General features: G+C 38.7%; 1 protein-coding gene across 3 annotated transcripts in view; it reads right to left on the reverse strand.

Moving 5' to 3' along the window:
- The window catches only part of LOC131219541 (uncharacterized), a 62,061-nt gene that overhangs the window by 3,934 nt on the left and 30,601 nt on the right, over positions 1-27,526 (reverse strand). The window contains exons 15-22 of one of the 3 annotated variants that reach the window (XM_058214737.1): positions 25,216-25,287; positions 23,766-23,873; positions 23,585-23,661; positions 12,190-12,273; positions 8,605-8,716; positions 8,265-8,354; positions 2,316-2,381; positions 2,105-2,200 (exon numbers count right to left, since the gene is read on the reverse strand). In XM_058214737.1, the coding sequence (XP_058070720.1) occupies positions 2,105-2,200; positions 2,316-2,381; positions 8,265-8,354; positions 8,605-8,716; positions 12,190-12,273; positions 23,585-23,661; positions 23,766-23,873; positions 25,216-25,287 (705 nt within the window). Of the gene's footprint in view, positions 1-2,104; positions 2,201-2,315; positions 2,382-2,583; positions 2,724-8,264; positions 8,355-8,604; positions 8,717-12,189; positions 12,274-23,584; positions 23,662-23,765; positions 23,874-25,215; positions 25,288-27,526 lie in introns of those variants that run through there. The other 2 variants (XM_058214738.1, XM_058214739.1) reach the window with 2 other exon arrangements.

Below are 27,526 nucleotides of genomic sequence, written 5' to 3' on the forward strand. Positions count from 1 at the left end.
GCCCCACACATGTGCAGGTCACCATCCACGCACATGCGTCAGGCCAGTTTGTTGTCCACTCGTGCGGGCCGATCACAGGTGCTCTCTCTCCTCTCCTTCACTCCTCTCTCAACTGATTTCCCTAGCTCTAACCCTAGATTGTCCTAAATCCCTATTTCTATGCCCCTTTTTCAACCCTAGGGTTCCCCGAATTGAAACTTGTGAATCCCTTGGATTGGGGAAATATTTCTGTGCATGTGTGGATGAATTTACTCTCCTTTGAGCATTGTTTTGTCTATAACTTTATTTGATCCAGCCCTAGCATGTGTAAGCCTGGACCCGCATAGATTCCCCTTGTTGAATGCTTGATTTTTTATTTTTTTTTGGTGGGATGTGGAATTTTGTGTGATTGTTTCTGAACTAGTATGATCTAAAGCCTGGAATCTCGCATAGCATATTTAAATTTCCATGTCCCGCATCATGCATGAATCCCAAAAGACTGACAAACTCAACAACGGAAGCTAAGAGATTAAGCGAGCAAAGGAGGATTACTTGAACAGGGAGCATAAAAAGGGAGAAAAAAAAAAAAAGGGAGAAAATCAACTCACAAAAGAAAAGGGTTAAACCTTAAAGGTGAACTAAATCTTCCAATCTTTTGGTTATCAAAATCCAATAACAACTGGCGGTTGTTTCTGTTGTGAAACAGTCCTTAAATAGTCACTAGACTAACCTAAAGCAACCTTAATCCTAAGCCACACATTGGCTTCTTGTCTTCTTTTTTTTCTTTTTTTTTGAAAGATAACGATTTCTATATAAGATGGCAAAGGATAACAAAAACAGAGATAGTCGGCCCGCTGAGATAGCAGGAAGACTACTCGCCTAGAAAAGATAAATTACATCCCTTTAAGGAAACAACATTAGAAGCCCATTCTACTATCAGATATTTCGCCCCTTTAACTAGAGACTCCGCTCAGTTTGAGGTATCCTTGAAGCATCTCCCATTCCTTTCTTCCCACACGGACCACCAGACAGCTAGGAGGGCCATTCTCCAAATCTCCTTTCTATGATTGCCTAATCTAGCACCTTGCCATGCATTGAGCAACCAACCTGTGGATTCTGGAAAGGACCAATACATTCCAAAGAGGGACAGAATTGCTGGCCAGATTTGGTTGGTGAGCAGGCAGTGAATGAACAGATGGTCTACTGATTCTTCGTTTTCCATACAACACAGGGAGACATTAGTGATTATCATACCTCTTTTTCTCAAAATATCAATTGTCAGGACCTTCTTCTTTCCAACTAGCCATCCGAAGGCCGCTATCTTTGGAGGAACTTTAGATTTCCACCCTCGATCTTTCAAGTTCTCAAAATTGGCAGAGGATTCGCTACCAATAGAAATATATAAGGACTAGACCGAAAATGTGCTGGATTTGTCTAATTTCCATACTAAGGTATCTTCACTGTTCTAATCCGGCTTGCAAATATTTATTCAATTAAGGAGAGCCGTATAATCTTCAATCTACCAGTCCTGGAGATCTCTTCTGCACATAAGGTTCCATACAATTTCATCCCCCACAACAATATAGCAATCTGCAACTTTGATGGATCGATTTGGAGCTAAACGAAATAAGCTCCGGAATTCTTCTTTGAGAGTAGCTTCTCCCATCCAGACGTCTTCCCAGAAACCAGTATTTTTGCCATCTCCTAGAGCAGTACCAATGCCTTTTAGAGCCTCCTTCTTTATGGAAAATACATGGCTTTAATCTCATATATACCTTGAAAAACTCATTTAAAGACTTACAATTAGGTGGCTTAGACCCCATGAAATCTGCCAACTCTATTCATACAATGCAAAACTTATAACTTAAGCTTCTTAGTTAGATTAGAAACATTAGTTTATTAAAAACTTGTAACCAGTAACTTAAGCCAGCATAAACCTCAGCTCCAAAAGATAAAAATTCAAGGGAGAGTGAAATATAATTTTGAAAACAAGTTGACCACAAAACCATTATTGACATTGTAGCACTGTAAAGCATAGCTGTAGAGATGTGCGGAGAGACTAGTGAAGAGCATCACCTTTCAATGGGGAGGGAAAAAAAAAAGAAAAAAAGAAAAAGAAAACTACCTTTGGCACTGGTGCAACGGTGCGCCGATGTCTAACTGAAAATCCAATTTTTGATACTCTTAGTGACACTGGTTCTTGATCCTGTGGATGACTCCCCTGCATCAAGAGAATAAGGTTGATGAGAATTCTTTTCATTGTCATACGAGTAATTGAACAGAACAGGAGAAACAAAAATTAACTTTGCAAGAGAACTAGAAGGGCAGAGGTATACCAATGTTACAGGGTAGCGCAGCAACTCAAGAGCATCCTCTAACGTGATAGACTCTACATCCTTTGCCTAAAACAGACAATCAATACAAGGTTTCAGATCCAAATTACCATGTCAGGTTTGAATGGTCAAATAAAACTCTAGTTACCTTAAGTATCCAGGAAAACAATCTCAAAATACTCATTTCAGCTGGCCATCTCCTTAATAATTGCTTACCTCAATGAAATGAGCATAGAATTCTTGAAAAGAGAGCACCAGTGCTCAGTCAGTTGAATTCTTTTTATATGTTTTCATTGTGATGCTTAAGCTAGCCTATATATTGAAGAAAGCCCCAGCACGCCTCCTTGGCTAAGTAATATTACCCGTGCAGCAACGAGAACTCATGATGGCTTCACCACTCAGAACCTATACCTACTCACAAACTGTGGTTCCAATGATAGAATTGGATAGCATATAGACCAATGCACACATGATAAGAATGTGCAATGATGTTGCCCAAGGAAACCCTTGTAAATGATGCACCCAACTGCAAGGAGACCTCAATTGGCTACAATATTATCAAATCCTGGCACTGAACCATCTGAATTTTACAGGGAGCATTCACCACCAATAACATAAAATCTACATCCCAAAATAAAGTTATAGCTGAAATCTATGTACCTCAGCAACTAATCACATAATTTCAAGCAATCATCACCATAAAGATTGTCAATCCACACACTACAGTATGCCCTCTGATAAGAAGGAAGTATTATATGTAAGTTCTCTTCTTTCATAAATTTTTTTAATTTTTTTTTAAAAAAGTGACTCTATTATAATATCAACTGCAAAACTTCTAAATTGTTACACAACTATTTTTGTACTAGAATGTATTCAGGAACAGATGGAAGAGAAAACGAATGATGCAACAGTCCATGCAAGTGGAAGCACGGTTCGTGATACAGACCATTGATAATCAATGAGCTCCATTATGGAGGCGTGATGACTGATGCCTCAAAATCTTTCTCAAGCTAAAGTATCCTAACCCTTCAAGCAGCGGCCAACAAATTGACAGGAAAAAAAAAAAAAAAAGGACGGCCAATCTGAAAGATACTTTGGCCTTATTGACAGTGGATTACAAAATTCCCACAGTTTAATGAACCCTTTACAAATTACAATGTGATTGCTTGGGGTTGTATTCCGTTAAGTTCTCTCTATTTTTGTGATGGAACGCTATCTTCTTCTTCTTCTTTTTTGTGAAAGGCAAAGATATCTTTATTTTAATTTTTTTTTAAAGCACAAAGCAAAACAAAAATACAGATGATGAGAGATCATCTAGGACAACAGAAGCAAAGAATGCTAACCCCTTTACAATCTTCATGCTTGCCCATCATAGAGTATGTGCTTTGTTTTTGTTTTGTTTGTTTTTGTTTTGGGGGGGGGGGGGGTGCAGGGCCCACCGTGGTGCATGGCACCCAACTGGTCTAACGTTGTTGTTCCATAATAAAAATAGGATGCCCCAAAAATCAAGAAAATCCCAACTATCAAGTGGGACACCATGTGAATTTTCATTTTTTTTCAGTGGCTTTCCATTGTTTTCTATCATGTGGTCCACATGATTACACCACGGTGGGCGCCACATGCAGCAAGTTGCACATTTTCATCTACAACTGGTTGCGTGTAAGACCTTCCCTGTGTGCGCACGCACATCATATCACAATAATCATCATCACCTAAAGCCTAATCTCAACTAATTGGGGTTGGCTACAAAACCCCCCACCGTCATTCCACTAGATCAAGGACCATATCTTCAGTTACTCATCTTGCCACCCATCCATCTCAACATCCTCATTTCAACTATATCATTCTATGAATGTGTTGCTCCTCGAATGCCCACCATTCTGTTCCATAAAGCATGGTTGGTCTTGTAGTTGTCCTATAATATCTCCTCTTAGTTTGATTGGTATGCAGCGATCACATAAAACTCCAAAGGCACATCACAACTTAATCCACCTAGTTCTAATTCTATGAGAAAAATCATTCTCAATCTCTCCATTCTCATGAACTATTGACCCAAGATATCAGAAGTAGTCATTTTGGTAGACTTCATGGTCATCAATCATAACCAATTCCTTGTTTCCACTCCTATTGCTATTAAAATTGCATTCATATACATTATTTTTATCCAACTATGTTTTTTTAGAGAGAACAACAAATTTATTAAGACGGTTGCAAATATGGGAAAAGAATACAACACCCTCACCACACTAAGAAGAAACAAAAAGATTACAGCCAAATTGGCCCTCACATATCTAGCCCAATCCAACACAAGACCCTTGATCTTACTGAAAACCTCAACCACCTCCATTCTTTTGTTCCTAAAGCAACGACAATTCCTAGCCCCCCAAATAACCCAAAGGATATCCATGAGGGTTGACCTCCATTTAGCCTTTTCGGATTTCCCAATGCCTCCTCCATGCCAAGCCTACAAAAGATCACCCACCGACTTCAGCATCACTCAATCGGTACGGAGCAACCTTTAAAAAAAAAAAAAAAAAGGACCCAGACTTTATATACAAAACCACAATGGAGAAAAAGATGATCAACTGTTTCAGCATTCTCCACGCACATCAAATAGACATTGGGAAGAACCAATGATCTCCTTTGAAAATTATCAACTATAAGCACCCTCTTGTGTGCCACAAGCCAAATGAACACCGCAACTCGGGAAGGGGGTCCATAAAACCAATGTTGAAACGAATGCAACAGACGAGGAGTAGACAACCCCGTGATGCATTAAAATTCCCTTTCAATGACCCATTAACTAAGATGGAGAAGGAGGCTAATTTGACACAACACAAACGATCAAGCATATAATCTAAAAAATCACAGTCAACATGATCATACGAATTTTCAATATCTAGCTTGCACACAACACCGCCCTTCCTATCCATATGCCTAGAATTGATGCATTCATGTGCAATAAGGGCGCTATCCAAAATTTGCAACACCCCCCCCCCCCCCGATTAACCGATATGACCTTTGATTAAAGTCCCCTGAACCTGCAAGCCAGAATCTTGGCCAACATCTTATAGCGCCCCCCAATAAGACTAATCAGCCTAAAATCAGATGATTTGACCTTTGGAATTAGGGTTATGAACGAAAAGCTCCAAACTCATTAGAAAGCCAACCACGCTCGAAGGTTTCCGCAAGATACTCTATCACATCCTTTTTAACTGGGTGTTAGGGCTTCTAATAAAACAACATAGGGAAACCATCAGGGCCCAGAGCCTTGTCTCCGCACATGGAGCTTAGGACAACAATCACCTCTTCCTCTACAATTGTCACTTCCAGCACCTTAATGTCTTCATTACTCAATCTTAGAAATTCCAAGTTATCAAGCCACGGTCTCAGCCACCGATCCTCGAACAAAAGCTTAAGAGTAAAATTGGACTATGGAATCTCAAATCTTGTTTTTATTTGAAGTTCTTACCCCATTCACAACTAAAGAAGAAATTCTATTCCCACAAGCCCGAGCACTAGCAACATTGTGGAAAGAGTGCTTATTTTTATCCCCTTTCTTAAACCACAAAGCTCTAGATCTCTATCACCATTTTATTTCCTCTTCCCTCGAATGACTGGAAAAAGAAGCAAACAATCACCCCTCCTCTTTTTATCTCCCTTTGAGAGCCCACCACCTTCTTCCATAAGGTCCAATTCATACGAATCTCTTCTGTTATGTTATAGAATTCAGCCTTCCTAGCACCAAGCACTGCTTCCTTCCACAATTTAATTTTAGCTTTCAAAATTTTGATTTTGCTGCTCAGTCTAAAACCAGCATAACCCTCTACCAAGAAGGAAGTCAACCAATCCACCACAAGCTGATCGGTCAATTTCCAGCCAAGCCAATTTGAACCTGAAAGATCTAGGGCCCCAATTTTCTTCAGCCACCTTTAGGATAATCGGACGATGATCGAAAGCAATTCTCGTCAGTTCGCGCTAAATAACTAAAGGAAATTTCTCAACCAATCCGCCGATAGTAAAAATTTGTCCAAATGCACTAACACTACGTAATCCTGCCCGATGGACCATGTAAACCCGCACCCCCCAATGAAAGGTCAACCATGACATGACAGGCCACCCAATCTGAGAAAAGCTTCCTACTCCTGGTTATATGCCCACCCCTAGAATTTTCATTGGAAAATCGAACCACATTAAAATCCCTAGCAACACACCATGGTATCTCCCACAACAGCCTTACACTATCAAGCTCTGCCCACAGCTATTCCCTCAATCTGTATTTACACGGCCCTTAAACTACTATAAACACCCGTTGAAAACCTAAAAATACATTGCAGAGTCTGACTAAAAGAGACACAACACCAACAAAGACTTCCGCTCTATTCCACTTATTAGAATTCCAAGAAAATAAAATCCTTCCAGCAGTCCCATTCACGTCGACAGTAATCTAATCTTTGGGCCCCTCAGAGAAAATCAAGCATACCTCTATCAATGGATTAAAGCTTGGATTCCTAAAACCTTTATATTCTGAAGCATTCTTCCATATTTCTAGCTTTGTGATAATCACCAACCTTGTCTCGTTATCAAAACTATGTCATCCAGGGAGTGTTTGATTGGGTGAAAAAAAAGAGTTAAAGTAAAATATAGTTGATGACATAAGTGAGTCTAAAGTTTGATATAAACACAAAGAAAAGGAAATACCTTGCACCAGTTTGTCTTGCTAGAAAAATGATAAAGAAAAGTGTTTTCCCTTTCCATTTTCCAGTGGTTGAGTTGTAATTTTCAAAGAGAAACCTCTCTTCCCTATAATTTTATGATTAAAAACACCACATTAGAGGGAAACATCTTTTCCAACCAATTGACTATTTGAAAAGGAGAAGGTTTTACTCCCTTGTTATGGAAAGGAAATTGATCTCCTCCTCTTTTTATATTTCTCAAAAAGGGAAAATGTGACATTAAATGAATACTATATGTTTTCCTTTGTTCTCCTTCAGTTTCCCTCAATACAAACGAGCCCCTACAAACAAAGTGCACCATTGGACCTTTTCCAGTAAATGCCTGGTTAACTTGTCCATAAAGCAATGAAAAAAATATACAGACTCAACACCAACCCCTGGTGTACACCCAGATCCATAGCTCCAGTGGTAGACTGAGTGAAAGATACCTCGTTTCAACACTGAGGTCTTGGTATCGATCCCTAGTGGGGGTGGCTAATAGTGAAGTGTGAACTGACAGTGGGTGTACTAACAAGCTTACCAAAAAAAAAAAAAAGACACCAACCCCTGGTGTAGACCTATTGTAATTCGAAACTCACTTGTCTCTCCAATAGTGGTCAGCATATTAGCTAGCCTCGCTCATACATGTCAATATATCCTTTGGAGATTCCTTTCTTTCCTAGCATGCAGTAGATTCTCTCTAGTGACAATATCACATGCTTTCTCTACATAAATAAAGACCGTGTGGAGATCATTTCTCCTCTCCTTGAACTTCTCCATTGACTGTCTATGATAGCCTTGATGGCTGACCTCCCCACCATAAATCCAATTGATTTTCTTATACATGTGTCTTGTGCCTTATTCTTTGCTCAATCGCTCTCTCCCATAGTTTCACAGCACGACTCACTAGTTTAATTCAACGATAATTATTGCATCTTTATTTTTTATTTTTTTAAGATTGCCAAAAGCTTTTTAGAAGGCTAAAAGTCCAAAGAAGAAAAACAAGAGACAAACACCAAAAGAAAATAACTATACAAAAACCAAAAGAAAATACATAAAGAACAAAAAGCAAGAACCAAAACAAAGCAAAACAAAAGAGCCTAAACCACTATACAACCCAAGTTGGGCCAAAGCCCAGACCGAACTAGTACCGTGGGAACCATTTACAAGAATATAGGAGTCATAAAGATGCATATTATCAAGGGTAAAGAAAATTTTAAAATATTAATAATAATACCTTCAAAATAGAGGCTCTTTTTGGTGAGAATCCTTTCCTGTCATCACCCAATTGTACATAGAATCCATATGGGCCATTCTTCACATATATCTAAAAAAAATGAAAGCAAAAATGTTGAGTATACATCCATTGCTAAAAACCAATCAAAAAAGGAAAAAGAAAAAGTATCACTAGAAATAAATCTAAAAGTTCAAACTTTTTAAGATATCACAATTGTTAGATGAGCTGGTGAAGACAGTGTAGTGTGTGTGAGTGATCCAGGGTTCAAACCCGGGTAGTGTTGTCTTTTTTGAAAAAAAAAAAACAAGTACCAAAATGATAATTAAAAAAAAAGCACAACCTTTTCATTAGAACCAGGATAAAGACCCAGTAATTTTGGCTCAAAGCTCTGGTCTGGTTTTTGAGGAGCAACACCATCATCATCGTCGGAAAATATCGTCCTAGCGATGTACCTACATACAACATTAGAGATAATTCAGCCATTTACTGGAATGGATCAAATGAGCACCATAATTAAGAATGCATGGCCAGTAGCAACCCACTGGAACTACAATGACAAAACTGAGCAATAAAAACCACTCAAGCATATTAAATATCCTTCTAAATTCATTGGTGATAGAGACATAATGCCCATATTCCTGTATTATAATTGCTTGTTATTATATTATTCATTTCATAATACTTTTCTGGTCATTCTACACATCTATAAGGGTGTATATATATCATCACATAAAGTTTCTTTCACTCTCATGACTTTTGTACCTAATATCATTCTACAACAACTTCAAAAAACGTTTCACCTGATGGTTTTTTCCTTCTTTCGTCATAGTCATCATTATATCAGAGGACCATCCCAAATTCCAAATTACCGACAGAACTAACACCTGTCGAATATGTACTGTGGAAATGTCTTAAACTTTAAACCTGTTTATGTCACTGTGACTTAGTCACATATTGATTAAAAGCAATTATGTGCACCCAACTCCTAGCGAAAGGAGTGTTGTACTTTCTTCTTCTTCTTCTTTTTTTTTTACACACGCACCCCCACACACACATGCTTACACACGCACACGCACACACACGCACGCCGTGGGATTTCACCACTGGTGGGTACTCGAACCCTTGACCCGGTGTTGAAACTCCTGGGAGTCTACCACCCGGGTAAGAGTAAGGACCCAACTCGAAAGGAGTGTTGTACTTAATTTTCAGTAATTGAGTTCTATCTCCATGTCAAAGCTAATGTTTTAAAAACCAGATCAGACATAACAGTCAGATTGGATTCGACTGGAACTGGAGCTATTTCCGGGTTGATCCAAATTTAGTCATTTGCTTTCACATGAAACGTTTCAAAACATCCAATCACCAGTGGCTCGCTTATGGTGTTATGGGTTGCAAAAATGGGGACATTTCATTATTCCATCTCGATTACATAGGCTGTACCGCAAAAACAAACCAATACATCAGCAGGACTCGAGTCCAAGTCTCCCATCTAGAAGGAGGCATGCACACCAACTCAGCTAACAAGATAGATACATGTGGACAAGATTTGGGAGGAAAATTCATAGAAAGTTGTGTCGTCACCATAAAATCAAACTAAAAGGGTAATTCTAATGTCCATCAATTGGAAGATTGATATGTTGTCAGGGGTACAAAATCAACAATGTCCATTGTGAAAAGTTAGGATGGTCCAATAAAAAGAAGATTTTTATTTTATATCCAATATATGTTGGGGTCCCACACGTGCCACATGTACATTCTGTGCATGCGCAAGTATGGATCATTATTTCATTACATCTAGTTTATCAAATGGCTACTGAGAACTATTTCGATTATAATTGACGATATGATGATGATGAGCAGAATCGGCTAATGGGCGGATGGTAACAAAACCAGTGGTTTGACCAAATCAGATTGGACAGCCAACCTTTCCAGTGTGATGACTGGTCCAATTATTAAGATATTGGTCAAGACTCGGAGTGGTGATACTGATATGCAACAATCATGTTAGCGTAGGCGTAATGCATAGTTGTATAACTTTGTAAATTGAGTATAAGAAAATACCCCATGATCATCATTCGGCCGATGCATGCATCGTCTTGCCTAAAGTTAGATTATGACACCAAAAACTAGGAAATAGAGATAACTTGAGTAGTAGTGCCATACTGCCATTATTAGGTATAACCATTGTTTTAAGTATTGATGATATCGGCTGATATATCCCACGATATATCATGTATCCCACCCGTGCGATACAAAATACACAAGCAGTGGGATATATGATATATCCCACATGTTTGATCCAGTGAGCATTTTCGATTTTTGATCCTTTTTTTCTCTATAAATCATGTTAAATCAGTGTCAAATTGTTACAAATCCATACTTTTTCATGTTTTGCACAAAAAATCATGGATTGGGAGCTTCGATTTCGAGATTTGTAGGAGATGGGCCAAGTTACATAAAATTGAAAAAAAAAAAAAAAAAAAATTTCCTAATTTCTCGCAAATCGGTTGCAATCTATATGTCCAAACATAAAATTAAATATGCAAGTAACCTAATCTAGTGATTCTTCTTTTGCTTTTGAATGTATTGCTTGTGTTTCCACACGTCTTCTTACATTTATAAATTATATGAATAGACTTTGAATATATTTGCATCAATTCAATTAGACGATGCATAGATTAGGACCGCATACAAAGAAAACCTATTATGTGCACTTGTTTTTTGTAATGTTTTGATTTATAAGTGTGCATTGATGTCTATTTTTAACAAGTACTAAAGTTTCATTGAAAATTTCAACCAAATTCCCAATGTTTCCAACAACAACAGTACGTTATGCGATACAACCAATATATCCCATGTGATAACTGATACATATCTGTATTCCAAGGGTGCGATACGTAACGCGATACCGATATTTCGAACACTGGGTATATATAACATGCACTTAGTATGGACAAATATATGCTCCTAAATCTGATTATATGTATATTATTCTCAGATCCTCAGTCTGTATAATGAGTGGCCATGGTGCAGGTGATCAAGGCCATTATCTACTGAGCCCCAAAATCGATGGACCATCTGACAAAAATCTCCCATGCGGGAGAATCCTGACCATCCAATCCTTTGCCTTTTCCCTTTAAATGTCGATCATAGCTGCATTATTTCTTTACCAGCTATTTGCAGTGCCAATTTAAGGCCAAGGCATGATCTATCAACAATGGGGCCCACCAAATCAATGGTTGGTAAGGTGAACTACGGATCCCACTTGTCCAAACTGAGGACCCAGGGATATCGTATTTATCCTCGATTAAGGAATAATGTCAAAAACATTTTGATATAACATGATCCAGGGCAAAACATGATCCAGGACAAACCAGTGAGTGAGTTCTGCAGCATACTTGTGTTACACACATAGCATGTATTCATTTATCAGAGTACATTATTACAAATTTTAATATGATGATGAAAATTTTCAATTTTACCTAGCCTACACAAAAGTTTGAGTTCCAAAGCTTTCCACAAAGCATTGGAGCGCTTTCAATCCACAATACGAGCTAAGAAAGGATGATACATCATGAGCGAACAGATTTACACGAGGATTCAATAGAATATTTGATTGATATATCAAAATCTTGATTTAGATCCAGTCACATTTAACATTTTAGTTCTGCACCTGACATCTATTGATTTCCTACAACTAAGAAGAGCCTAAAATTAGCATAGCAAGAACCTAGAAAGAAAAGAAAATCAATGAAATCATGAATCCACATGTATTGAAGTAATGTACAGCACATGTTCAGGTAGCGAAATGATAAAGACAGCAATAAAATCATAGTACAACAATCCAAAAACATGTTATTATGTAAACAGAGAAAACAAAAAGAATAACAACAGTTGAAGTGAAGTCATGTTCAATAAAACTCACTTGCATTTCGGATGCTGGTTACAACCAATAAAATAGCCTGCTCCAAATCTACTTACTTTGAAGACCAAAGTGCCCTCCATACAACTGTATCAGGTTTGCACTTAAATGTCATAGCAAGAACAATAAGGCAAAAAAAAAAAAAAAAAGTAGTTCAAATGCAGTTTTTAGATGTGAAGAAAATACAACAACATGCGGGTTGCATTTCCAATAACCAGATGTTTAGAAGAGAAAGCACGAACTTGATGATCATTGATAACTGCAAAAACAATAAAGAACTCAACAATGCACCTGCTCCCACAAAGTTAGAAAACTAGAGGCATTCTGTCCATACACCATTTTCAAGCAAGGATATACCAGTGGTTTAAATAGCTTTGCGATGTAGCATGTAGCTTCGCGATTTAGTGTGTAGCTTATGCTACATAACACAGCTTAGCCTTAATGCCAAGTAGATCATGAACGTACCTCCTTAAGTCGCATGTAGCCAATGCTACATGCTAATTTTGCACACTCTACATGCTACATAGCCTACGATACACGCTACGTAACTTGTGCTACAAGTTATTTTTCAATAATACCAATTAATGTTTTCAATGGTTTTTTACATTTTTCATTTGTAAATAAAAACTAGTTGATCTTTTCAATGATTTTAGTAAGATAATATTAGAAATAGTATTAAATCAGTTAGGTTGCTCTTTACCTTTATACTTAATCTTTGCCTACTTTTCATATTATTTTAGGCTGTATTTGGTTGCACCAAATGTCATTAAATTTTATTAAATTTCATTCTTAATCAGACTAATTTGATGCAGAACAACGTGATATTTGGCGCAACCAAGCACAATCTTAACTAAAAATCTAGAAGAGCTTTAAGCCTCACACCTCAGATGGGTGAACACTACGCTACACACTATTCACTATTTAAGAAACTGGGATATACGTACTAGATTCATGTCAATTGTGTGCCGAGCAAGTCAATAAGCTTCCATATGCATGATTTTTATTTATTTTTTTAATTTTTACAGAGAAGGTGAGGAGCAATAAACCAAGATTTTGGAAATTTGAAAGCACATTTTGTGTTATCTTTGCTCAACAATGTTTCCTTTGTACTGATTTAATTGTTTGAGTGCTCGAGCAACCAAATGTATGCGTGAGCACAAGGAAGTGTACGTGTATAGAGGAATATTGTGGATAGCATAATACCTTCACAATAAACACCTTCTTAGAGGATTTAGTCATAGATCACATCAATTCAATTTGGAGCTATCAGTGTCCTATCAAATTAGAAACAGACCATTGGGCTCTAGCCATTATGTAGCCTCTCTCCAAACTGCTCCTCAAGAATTAGTATGGTACAGGAGCGGTGTTCGAATTATCTCCGATATTCTCTTTATCTCCAGCTCAGCGATACCGATAACACTAGTAGCGATACCGATAACCCGGGTAGTATAAAAAATTCCAGGTATTAGCAATGTATTGCTAGGTATCGCCAACGTATCAATATCGATAATGTAATCGCCAATATTCAACTATGTAAATTCTAGGTGTCGCTTGTATTGCCAATGCATCAATAACGCCAATGTATTGCCAATATTTTCGACAATGTAAATTCTGGGTAATGCTTGTTTCACAAGTGTATCAATGATATTTCAATAATATCGCCAACGTATTGATATCATCAAAATTTTGTTTATTAGTAAAAGTATATATATATATATATATATATATATATATATATATATATATATATATATATATATATATATATATTCCAATTTTTTTTTCATGGGCACATGGTTTAATGTAGTGTTCAATTTGTCATTGATAATATCTCGATATTATCGATATCGCAACATGCACAATATTGAGACCACAATCTTTCATTTCCTTTCCAATTGTTGATGATTTCTTGGTGAAATATCATGTGTTGTTGATATTTTGCAATATCGATGGATGTTTGGATGGAAGGATGGATGGTTAAATAGGCCAGATGAGATGGTTGGACTGATTTCTTACAACAACACATGCTTTTAAGGGCCCATTAAATGGTTTATTGTGTATGCATTTTATTTTTATTTTTTGCAATTTTTTAATTTCTAAATATGTACATTTTAACATCTCATGAAGTTTCGCTAAAAGTTCCATCATTTTTCCCATGTTTCCCTGCATTTTTGGTTATTAACGATATTATCGTCGATATCGATACTGTTTCCGTATCCCTGACCAACGAAACTTGTATCAATACCGATACTTTGAACACTGTACGGGAGTTAAGGAAACAATTAACTATCGATTATCAATTAATTGTGGTTCAAAATATACAACTTGAATGTGTCTGACTTTATCCATTTCAGTATTTTTATCATTGCATTTAAAGTATCTGTGAATTTCATTAACATTTCCCAAGAACTTGTTGGAGACTAAAAAGTTCTATGAATGTTACAAATTAACCCCCTAAAGCTCATGACATGGTTGACTTAAAACAGGCATAAGGGAAGAAAGTAAAGAAGATTATTCGCAGATAATTCAATCTTAGCATCCGTGATCCATCCTTAGGCTACATCCATGAACTTACAACCCCACAATAGGTTAAGAACCTTGACCAAGGACTCTATATATAGATTGTAGCACTATCATGGTTAAATGCTACATATTTGAATGCTTGAAAAAACTGGAGTGCCTGACTTGGGCACATGGATAAGTGATCCCCCTCCCCAGAACTCGAACACTAGATTACCTAGGTTTGAAACTGTAAAGAAAGAGAATTTTGTGTATACCTATGTATATTTTCTTGTATTCATTAGTACTACCATACTCCATATTTTATTTCATTTATATAGTGTTAGTCACTTTGGCTAATATACAAGACACAAGTGGCCCCGAACTGCCTTACTCCTTTCCTCTCCTTTCTTTTCCCTTTCTTCCTTTGTTCCTTCTCTCTCTTGCTTCAAATCTCTCTCTTTGTCTACTTTCTACTTGGTATCGGAGACTCCTTCCTATGCTGACTACAGGCTACATTGGCGGGGCCCATCGCTGACGTCATTAGACTATACGGATGATGGCTGCAATGTACGCTCGGGTGGCCCTTGAAGGAAAATAAGTAGGGGACCTAAACGAGCATGATTTTAGTGGAAATTTTTATGATTTTCTAGGGGTTTTTTTTTTTTGGAAGTTTTAGGGATGTTTTCTCAAAAATAGAGGGAAAAACAAAAAAGAAACCCACCCTAGTTATACGAAGAGTCGGAAGCACAATGTATCTTGAGAAATCGAAAGCACGAGAAGAGATTGTCGGGTGGCAGAAGGTGATACAAAGAACAGTATTGAAGGAGGGGAAGGATCTAGTAGAGTATCTCATGATCTTCATTGCCAGATTTCCTGATGGCTGGCTTCCCATCAATTTTTCTAGGGTTTTCGGGAATGCAGGGGTAGTTATGGATGTTCATATCCCCCGAAATTGAGATACGAATCTCCATCAAGGATTTGCTTTCATAAGAATGAGTTCTAATGATGAAGTCCATTGTGCAATCGAGATGTTGCATTGAGAATGTTTCACATGGGTAAAGTTTCGAGTGTAGATAGCTTGTTTTGGCCCGGATGTTAAAAACGGGGAGGTTAGGTTTAAGCATGAAGGAAAGAAGGGAATAAGCAAGAAAGGTAGGAAGGAGACCTCTATCAAGGTTGTGTCCGAACCAATGAGGCAGCCATTTATAGCTTCAGTGGCAGAGAGCAACTCGCCTTCTTTCAGGGACATCTTGGTGAGTAATTAGCCAACCTTCGGTGAAGCGGTAGTTGTCGGAGCACAAAAGGAGGCCCCTCATCTTCAACAGACAGTCAAAAACACAGAAAAGGTCGACGAGGTAAAATGGATTTCAACATCAATGGTCAGTGACGGACGGTCCTATTGTTCATATTAGACTAGAGGTCATTGAAAGTCGTTGGTTAATCTTCATTGATCACTTATAGCAAAAACGATGCCACAAGTGTCACTCCTGCAAACAGTGTCTTGGTTTCGAGAGCTTGACATTCCAAAATCGGATTTCTCAGTGAAACCCATAGCTGTGGATGAAATTTGGGTTAATTTCAGGGATAGGGCATGCTGTGATAAAATGCTACTAGCGGGAGTTTGGCTTCCTGATTGCCCCTTCTGGTCCCTTAAGTGGTGGTCGGAGAACAACATTTTGGTAGGGAGATGGTGTGGATCTTAATCTGGGGGATTCCGATGGAGCTTTGGTTGCAAGATGTTTTCATCACTTTGAGTTCTACTTTGGGAGAATTGATCGCTATCGACCCTTTGATAGAAAATGGGGAGGAAGTCGGAGTAGCTCGAATGTGTATTAGAAAGAAACGTAGTAGGGCTATTCCAAATTCGATCAAGATCGTTGTCAAGGAAAAATAGTTGATTCTGAAGGTCTAGGAGGAGGAGAGCTAGGGAGTTCCAAGTAGACGGGGTGGAATATGGGCTAGTTGAAAGGTAGCATGTACTCCAGCGAGAATCATCGATAGCAACAGAGGGGAAGATGGTGTACTGCATCCATGTTCCAACGTTCTACCAAATTTTAGAAAGGACGCGTGTCACCTACCAGCACGATCAGCAGTAGTAGGTGAGGATTGAACAACGGATATCTCGTCTAATTTCTCTCCATGTGACGCAGGTGTCGGGAAAGAGCAGTACTCTAACGAGATCACAGCCTTGGACCCAATTCTAAAGCTTGCTACCCTTGGTTTGGAGCCACCCATGCGGCAAATGCAGCTTCAGCAGATGGTTTGCGACACGCACTTGGTCATTCCAAATTAGCAGGCTAGGTCGTAGCTCCGACACCCTAATGAGCCTAGCTCCGAACTTATTTTTTTAAATCCGAGCTTGTTATTTCGCTCACTTCACACACATGTCCTTCCAAGATGGATGATATATTTTTGCCATCGCCACGTGCCGATAACCCTTGCCTTCGTCTAACGCTCATGAGTCCTTCCACACGTATCGATCTTAAGTCTGCCACATGCAAATCTCCAGATATAGAAGCAAAAAACATATCCTCTCATAGGGAGATTCCTTATCGCAATGTTCTTCTAAGCCTTCTCCAGCCTTCTAAAGGAGAATGAGGAGTCGTGGGGTCTAATTTTCAAGTTTCAACTCAAGATTCTCCCTCAGATACAGAAGACCACTATAAGAACCTCAGCGGCATCCTAAAGGAGTAGGAGGATGACTCTAGCAGGGAAGTGGAGTTTCTTCCGGAAGAAGCAAAGGTCGATGAAGACAATTTGACTCCTAAGAATTCGACAGAGGCTATTTTGGTTGATTCCCTTGTTGTTGTTGAACTTTCATCTGAGGATCGGTTGATGGAAGAGGCCCTCATAGTCGCCCCTCTGTGTAACGAAAGGACCAGGTAATCAGGGCTTCTTCCCCAACCAGATGGAGTCCTCATCGACGAATCTCAAGACCCAGTGTCTACTCAACCCACTCTATCTCAAACTCAAATTAAATGGTCCAAGGATATTCGTGAAGAGTGGTAGGGATGGTTGGTATGTCCTTTGGAGTGAATGACAAAGATGTTTATGATTTCTTTCAGTTTGTAGAAGGGAAGGGGGATTAGAGATTTTGCTCGAGGAGCAGTTTTTGAAGGCTAAAAACTACCAAAAATGGAGGGAAGCAGAAAGCCTAAGGCTAATATCACTTTAATTCAAGAAACCAAGCTGAATTTGATCAATAAATGTATGCTTTCTTCCATCTGGGGTATTTCGAATGTTGATTGGGTTTCTCTAAATATGTGTGTGTGTGTGTGTGTGTGGTGTGTGTGTGTTTAGACCTTTGGTGTGGAATTCCGATATTTGAAATATGGTCGACAGTATGACAGGATCTTTTTCTCTGTCTGTTGTTTTACAAGATTGCTCCTTTGGTTTCATTTGGGTTCTTTCTTCAGTATATGGGCCCCGAATCCTCGCACAACGTGAACAAAGTTGGGTTGAACTCTCTTCAATCAGGCAGAGATAGGATCACCCATGTTGTATTGGGGGTGATTTTAATTAAGTTCGATTTTCCTATGAAAAGTCTAAGCAAGGTCCAGTCTCCAGTAGCATGTGGAAATTTTCTGATTGGATCGAGTTTCATGATCTAATCGATTTACCTCTTAGGGGGGCTAATTTCACGTGGACCAAAAATCAAGCTTCCCCAAGTCCCTCGCGTTTGGATCTTTTTCTAGTTTCTCACTCTTAGATTGATAAGTCTCCCTTCGTCACTCAACGAGGCCTACCGAGAATGTTTTCTGATCGCATGCCTATACTTCTCATGGTCAAAGAAGATAGCCGAGGCCATCATCCATTCAGGTTCTAGTGTGCATGGTTGGAAATTGATGGCTTTAATGATCTCATATTTGATTGGTGGTCGTCTTTTGAAGTTACAGGATATGCAGGGTTCAGCTAGGGAATTAAGCTTAGGCAGCTTAAGGAGAAGACTGAAATATGGAAGGAAAAAAAAAAGGTTTTAGGGGTTCATAACGCAGAGTTCAATAAAATGTTGGGGAAAGTTCACAAAGTGGATCTCAAGGCAGAAGGCAGTCGGTTGTCGGAAGTAGAAAGAATTGAGAGGGATGATTTAAAGGCTAAGTGTGCATCCGTCTCTAAAGAAGAAGAAATCAGGTGGCATCAACGGTCTAGGGCCTTATAGCTCAAGGAGGGAAACAAGAATATGAAATTCTTCCACAACATGGCTAGCGCCCGAGCTCGAGTTAATCGTATTAGCAATTTGGTTGTTAATGGAGCTAGGATCACCCAAAAGGATCAGATTTGCAGCACCATTGTTCAATTCTATCAAAATCTTCTCATCGGGGAGTAGTGGAGGAGGCCCAAGTTGGATAAACTATTTTTTTCCCTCTTCAGCAGTCCAAGAAGCTACTGATTTAGAAAAGCCATTTTCGAAAGAAGAAGTGAAATCAACTCCTGATTCAATGTGCGGGGATAAAGCTCCCGGCCCTGACGGATTTCCAATGATGTTTCTTCAAAAATATTGGCGGACAGTCAGATGGGATGTCAAAAAAAAAAAAGGATGGGATGTCGAGGATTTTTTTCTTCGAATGCTACGAGAGAGGTTGCCTTTTTAAGGATCTCAAGGCCACCCTTATCGCCTTGATCCCAAAAATCGAAGGTGTAGAATCCCTTAAAGAATTTAGGCCAATAAGTCTTATAGGTAACTCGTATAAGCTGCTGGCTGAAGTCTTGACTTTGAGATTTAGAAGGGTTTTGTCCTTTGTCATTTCCGAAAATCAAGAAGCTTTCATTAGCGGTAGGCAAATACTTGATTCCGCTGTGATAGCCCATGAAAGCTTAGACTCTAGATATAGAAAAGGTATTGGAGGTATTGTTTGCAAGGTAGGTATCGAGAAGACCTACGATCACATTGACTAGCAGTTTTTAGATTATATGTTGGAAAGGATTGGATGCAAAACCAAATGGTGAGGTTGGATGCAAGGTTGTATTCGGTCTCCCTAGTCCCTCCTTTAATGTTTTGGTTAACGGGGCCCCTTTTGGTTACTTTAAGGCTTCTCGCGGTATTATGTGACGATCCTTTGTCCTCATACCTTTTCGTTGTTATCAGCCAAGCGTTGAGTATGATGCTTGTTAAAGAGGAGGAAAATTGTCTTATTAGCGGGTTCAATGTTGCAAATCCAAGGGTGAAAATTAGCCATCTCAGTATGCAGATGATACAATACTTTTTTGTGATGTGGACTTCACTTGGGTTGACAATCTTCGTAAGGTCGTGGTTTGTTTTGAAGCAACTTCAGGGCTCAACATTAACATATCCAAAAGCGAAATGTTGGGTGTTCATGTCTCCCAAGATAATCTTCGCTAGTTGGCTACTGTTTTTTGGTGCAAACCAGGGTCTTTTCCTTCGTCTTACCTTGGGTTACCATTGTGTATCAGCTAGTCGGCTAAGCATCTTTGGGGCAAATTGGTCGACAAAATTGAGAGGAACCTATCCAGGTGGGAAGCATTGATATCTTTCTTTGGGGGCCCATTTGACTCTCATCAAATTGGCATTTTCCAACATGCCTATTTATTTCATGTCTCTTTTCAAGTGTCCCAAGTCTGTTTTGGATAGACTAGAGAAATTGAAGAGGTTTTTTTTTTTTTTTTTTTTGGAAAGGAACCGAGGATTCCGCCAAGTTTCATTTGCTCAAATGGGGGGAAGTTTGGAAGCCAATAGCGGAGGGAGGGGCTAGTTTGAAGCGTCTTGATCTAATGAACATTGTCCTTCTTGGTAAATGGCATTGGAGATTCGCGCGATAGTGGAAAGTTGTGGAGAGAGATTATTGTTTTGCGGTTGGGGTATAAAATCCCCTTCACTTTATCGTGCATCTCATATTTGGAAATCCATTTCCGCTACCGATCATCCCTTTTGTTCGGGAATCTCTCTCTTGGGAAAGGGCAACCGTAAACGCTTTTGGTTGGACATTTGGTGTGGAGATAGACCACTCCAGGATCTTTTCCCGAGACATGCCCGGCTCGCTCCTAACTGTTTCGTCATGGTGAATCACTCTCTCTCATCTCGGTGGTGTTGTCATTTGGTCTCCCCCTTCTCGGTGGAATCTGTCAAATGAGTTGGATGAGCTTCTTTCTCTTCTCAACTTGTTGAACCTTAGCATGCCCCCGATTCAAGATGAAGACTCCTTAGTTTGGAAAGTTCATGCTTCTGGTCGTTTCTCTGTGGGCTCATTTTATGGGTTGCTCCTTCGGCTTCAATCTTCCCACTTCAGTTTATCACGTCATTTCCCTTATTTCCATCGGTCGTATGGTGCTCCCCTGAGGATAGCGGCATTCACTTGGCTTGTGAGTAGAAAAGGAGTTCTAACGAAAGATAACCTTCAAAGAAGGTCTCTCATCCTCCCGAACATCTGTCTCATGTGCATGAGGGAAGAAAAATCCATTGACCATCTCTTCATTCACTAGGCCTTTGCCCAGCAAGTTTGCACTTCTTCCGCATTTTCCATAACTCGTGGGTGATGCCAAAGTCGGTTGATAAGTTTTTGTGGGCTTGTCATGGGAGTGGAGTGGGAAAGTCCCAAAAATCCATTTGGAGACTCGTCACAACAGGAAGTTTTTGGTTTATTTGGAGGGCTCATAATAATCGATGCTTAATAACAAGGATTACTCTATTATGAAAACTATTCATATGGTTACAAACGATGTTTCCAAATAGGCCTTTTATGTAAATTCAGCTATGCACACGCTGATTTGCCCTCCTGGTTTTTTTTAATCCTTGTATTTTTCCCGCTTTGGTGGTCTTCAATAAAAATTCTTTGCTCTCTCTCTCTCTCTCTCTCTCTCTCTCTCTCTCTCTCTCTCTCTATATATATATATATAAACCACCCTAGTTTTCTTGTTGTGTTTGGCTTGGATAACAATGTACAAACCTCATAAACAAGAATTGATAAATTAAATCAAGATTTGGAGGCATGGTGAAGATTTTCGTGGAGTATAGTTGCCATACAGCCTTGGCTTAGGGTTTTTTTTCTGCTGGTTTTTTGGTTCAAAGGTGTGAGTCAGTAATGGGCAGTGTATATTCTCATTTGTGAGAAGTCTTTTGTGAAGCTTGGCATAAGTGCCTGAAATAAATTTTTGTGAGTTGTTTGGGGTGTGGTTTAGGCTTCATGGTGGGTACATCTCCAAATTCAAGTGATGTTTCAAGTTCCTTGATGGCTCCAAAGGGAATTAATGCTCCTAGGGTGGGTGATAATCCTGGATGCTAGATTATAATGTCAGATTTAATGGCCAGAACTATTTGGCATGGTCTTGATATTGCCAAAGTATCGATATTGCCAAAAATCTGTTTATTAAAAAATTTTCCATTTCAAACATTTTTATGGGCGTGTGGTTGTATCATGTATGCAGCGTTCAAATTGTCGACAATAATATCAATCATATCATGATATTATCGTTATCACAATATAGGCTATATCAAGACCATAGTCTTTCGTTTCCTTTCAGTTGTCGATGATTTCTTGATGAAATATCATGTGTCGATATTTTGAAATATCAATGTATGTTTGGATGAAAGGTTCGAGGGATAAAAGGGATGGATGGGATATGGTTGGACTGGTTTCTTACGACAGCACATGCTTTTAGGCCCCCATTAAATGGAACCTTATTATGTATGCATTGTTTTTGCAATTTTTTGATTCCTAAATATGCAAATATCCATGTTTTAGCATCTCTCGAAGTTTCACTGAAAATTTCCACCATTTTCCCCATGCTTCCCCAATGTTTCCCTGCATTTTTTGGTTGTCCGTGAAATTATTGGCCATATGGATATTGTTTCCATACCCCTGACCAAAGAAACTTGTAGTTACCGATACTTGGAACACTGGTTTGAAGAAGTTAGGTTGTGGGTGGAACAAGTAAGGAGACAGCAGAAGATAAATCCCACTCATGCTGATTGGGAGGTTGAAAATATGACTACCTTGTCTTAGTTATTTCACTCCATGAAGCTAGAAACCAGTGAAAGCTTCATGTATTATGAAATAGACAGAGATTTGAGATTCTGTTGCGGGCTTGCAGCTTCATACTCTACAAAAAAGAATGGTGCTAGAATATTTCAACTGACCCACAGAATCACCCATTTTTGTCAGAGGTAGAAGTCTTTGAGAAACTACTGTACTACTCTTTACGGCCATGTTTTTAGAGGGGGTCACCATCAACCTATTCCATCTTGTTGCGCTCAAGAACATGTTGAAATAGAGCTGCAGCAAATCTTCGACCTTCTTGCAGGGCTCAACTATAAGTATGAAACTACTCATACTCAGATTCTTAGTTGGGAGCCTCTTCCCTCTTGGGACTGTCTTTGCTCTTCTTCAACAGGAGGATAGCCCAAAGAAGGTTATATCTAGTATTCCAAAGATATCTGCTTTGGCCAATTCATACAGTGATCTACGTAGTGTACCAGGTAAACATGGCGATGCTCTGGGGCAGTCAGATCGGAGTGGAAAGTTTGGATCCAGTACATAATGGGATTCTCCTACGTTTTCTCTCCATTTTACAATTACCTAATAATTCAGGATTCTTATTGAAAGGTCATTGTAAATTTGTAATCCATTCTCCTACGTTTTCTCCCCATTTTAAAATTACCAAATAATTCATCATTCTTTTTGTAAGGTCATTGTAATTCATGAATTAAGAATAAAATGCAAACTATAAAATAATTTGTTCTTTATTTGAGAAAATGGATTTTCTTTGAAATAGCAAATAATATCCGATGCTTTAATAAGTTTATAACCTTTTTTTTCAAATAGTCCATACAGAAATGTAGAGCATGATAAGTCACTCAAATACTTCATGCCATCTCTCTCCCACTGCATTCCAATACACAAAGCTCAATCTACACACTAAATATCTCACAACACATATATACCTTGGGCATCTCCGGCTTTTATCAGGAAGGGATGCAAACAAGAAGTGCCCATACGTTTCCTCCAACATTTTCTCAACCTACAATTTACAATAAGCAATTAAAGCAGGTTAAGCCAATGAAAACATTGAGATCATGCTTAACTAGAAATTCTGCATACCTTCAAAAAAGAACCAGTTCATACCTGCCGAATATCAACCTTGCCTGCACGATCGCAATACATGCTAAATCGTGCCCAATAATCTTTCAAGAGGCCTTTCCATGCAGTTGTTCCAGCAGAAACATTGTCTAGCTGATAAAAGAATGAACAAGTTTAAGCCTATATATATATATATATAAATTCAAGAGTCCATTGGCAACAATAAACAGGAAACTTAAGGAAAATGTTGGCATACTCATTATCTTCCACCAAAAGACTATCAGCAAAGTCTTGCATAAAGCACAAAAGCAACACATGGAAGTAATGCTAAAAAGAGCAAATAAGCTAGCATTCAGACTCTAGGGGAATGTCATAGATACCATGAGAAACACCATATTTTACTGGCAAAGATTAAAATATTTATCAATGTTCAATCAATAGATTCATAAGCCACATCTGAAATAACTGGCTAACATTCTGATCACCAAAAATAGCCAGGCGCTGTGGTGGCTGTGCTTGTTAGCATTCTTCCAGAACATATGGGGGGAACGCAATGCTCGTTGCTTCCGCAATAAGGAGGGGCCTTGGGAAGAAGTCCTTATGGAAAGTTAAGAGGGACATTCTGGATTGGGCAGCAGGTTATTGCCTGGTACATTTTAGTGATGCTCAATCAGTTTTGGGGGTGTAACAGTATTTTTGGTGTGTTTTCTGTTGTTTTTTTTTTTTTTTTTTTTTCTTTCAGTTCTTTAACAAAATATATTGCCCTTAAAAAAAAATAGATTCATAAGCCACAAGGCACGAAGGCAAAGACCCAAGAAATCAAGCTCCTTGCCATCAATTCCCCAAAAGAAAAAGCTCTTAATGCCAAACAACACAAAACCCATGTCCGATGCCTTGATGCACCCTCTAAATAGGGATTAAAAGCATGCTCTAAATAAGCGTGATGCACCTCTCGTTCAAATGAAAATTAATGTGAACTTTTCCTTGAATATTTTGTGCATCAAATAGCATCTTTGCAACCTCAGGAAGTCTTTGAGAGACCGCAAAAACAAAAAGATAAGAGCAGTACCTATTTTGCAGGTGAGAGAAAAAAAAAAAAAAACTAACAAATAGTTTCGAAAGTATGAAACAAAGCTACTACCTGTCCATGCAACAATCCCTGTTAACATAGGGAGTTGGATTTTTCTCATCATCATGTCCATGATTCACATTCCACCAAGTTTGTCTAAGCTGGTTAATTGACCCTTTCAACAACCTCATCAGGCTAAAATATATTCAGATTCCACAAGAGAAGCATCAAATAGGCCCAAGCACATATTACTGCTATGTTAGATAAGTCTAAAAACCATAGAAAAATAAAATATTTGGATGCAACAAGTTATAATTACATATTATACAACATTCCAATAACACAGATACTCCGTACTCACAAACATTATCTTGGTATGTAAGGAACTTAACATGACTGAACGTACAAATTTGACAAGACAAATACCTCCGTCTCCATATCAGCTGTGAAACTATAATCTGTAACCTCAGAGAAATGGTGGGAGAGAAATGCAGACACCTGATGTGAAAGAAAAAAGAAAAGAAACCAGTCAAATCTAAAAAGATGAGGATTCTTGAACAAGAAGCTATTGGACTAAAGCAAATTACATATAAAAATATTAATAGCAGCAGTTAAGCTAGAAAGATATGTTCAAAATGGAAATCATAAAAAACAATTGAATTTGGAAGAGAAAAAAAAGATGAACAATGACCAACCACGCTACTATCATGAAATTTTCTGAACTTTCAAATTACATTTAAAAATTATTAAAAGTGACTGTTAATCTAGTAATACATGTACAAAACGGAAAGCATGAACAACAAATGAATTTGGAAGAGGAAAAAAGATGAACGATGACATCCAACCGCTTTTTCTACAATTCAATTTCGCAAGTTTGAAGACATCTTTCTCACCTTCTTTTGCCCTTCCTCTCTACCATCTTCGTAAGTTTGAAAACATCCTTCTCACCTTCTTTTGTTCCCAATCTATTATACAAATCAACGTATGGCTTAAGTTTAGCCTCACTACTTTCTTACTATTCATTTTGGCACTAAATATTCCTTGTTTCTAGTTACTTGCCTTGAAACAAGATCATTTCTCACCAATAGCTTTTTAGACCCCATCATTCACCACTAGGTTTCCTTATATGGATGGCCTTTCCATTTGGATACTCCTGAAACTTCTGTTGCCGCAGTCATCTCGTTCTACACAATATTAACTTCATCAACATTCCACTTCTCCCATCAATTTAATACTAAATAACTCTGCACTCTCTCCTTTTAAATTCCACTAGTCATTTTATAAACCCGTTAATTTCACTCCCTCTCTTCCATCTCTTCCATCTCTTAATGCAAACATCCATAACCACTAATGCATGTTGCATCGACACACTCTCCCCTAACCTTGCAGTCTTTCATATCAATCCTATGTGGAGAGAACTGAGAAGTTAGTCTGGCTTGCATATGATCTGCTTTTGAAGGTTACCAAACATTCATCTTTCTTTTAAAGTATGTGTTTGCAAGAGATATATCATATGTCATAGCAAAATCTAGGATATTACTTGCATTGATCCATCCATGTCCTCCCAAATTGTCTCCTTATTCTATCCTCTAAACCTGTCTGCGGCGCATGTGCCCTAATGATGTTCTCTCCTCTCCCCGCACAAGATTTATTAATTAAAGCCTATTACTTGCTCTCTCAACATCTACAACTTTATATTTTAAATATTTGTTTACCACTATCCCTGCCGGGTTTCTATTGCTGTCCTTTCCTATATACAAAAGTTTATATCCATCAATCTCTAGTTTTTGCCTATTTATAATTGTCTCCCACATGCAAGCTATGTTAAATCTCCTTCGTTCCATAGTATCTACTAACTTCATACTCTTACCAATCAGTGTTCCTACATTCCATATGGCAAGGAAAATCCTATTTTCTGGGACTCGCTTCTTTACCCGCACTCATCCAAAATAGCACCAGAGCCCTTGCCCACTTCTCGTTGCAACTGGGGTGTCGTTGCGGCGCATCGCTTATAGGGGTTGCCCTAGCCAACACTAACCCATTTCTCCTTGCACTGGGGAGCCAATGCACTGGTCACTTACAAGGAAAACCCTACGCAACCCTTGTCAATTTCTTGCTGCACCTAGCTGTCGGTATGCGTCGCTTATAGGGAACCCCCTAGCATGAGCTCAAAATGTTAGATTGTCAGAATTCGTGATAAAAGTAGTGGCAGAAATTTGATACCGGCTAGCAACTTGACACAACCCTCCTTTATCTGAACTTAGGATAGGTAATGAGAGCGCAAAACTCCCACTAGCGGAGTTTGGCATAACAAACTGTAAAGTTGAGAAAATGTAGTGGCAACTTGCAAGGGAAACCCCATCAATCGAATGTCCTCCAAATCTTATCTATCAGATTACCACTCTCACATCAAATTGAATCACTTTTTTAAACACACAGCCTGTTGAGCGACAAATGTCACTAGTCTTCCTCTTTAATAGCATTTTGGTTGCATATGTATCTCATTATAGTGTAAGACATCGTCCATGATAGTTCACCAATCATGTGAGATACTAGTGACAGGACCGTAAGATACCATGCAGTATATATAGGGTTGTCAAGCGGTCAATTCAGGTAGGATCCAGGTGCACCCATACCCAGACAGATCGGGCCATGGGTCTTGTAAGATCGGGTCCCGCGTGGTCAGGATCCAGATCCCGTTGGACTCAAGTACCCATCGGGTTAAATAAACCTCTTT

The sequence above is a fragment of the Magnolia sinica genome, chromosome 11 (assembly GCF_029962835.1).
Source record: "Magnolia sinica isolate HGM2019 chromosome 11, MsV1, whole genome shotgun sequence".
Lineage (NCBI taxonomy): Eukaryota > Viridiplantae > Streptophyta > Magnoliopsida > Magnoliales > Magnoliaceae > Magnolia > Magnolia sinica.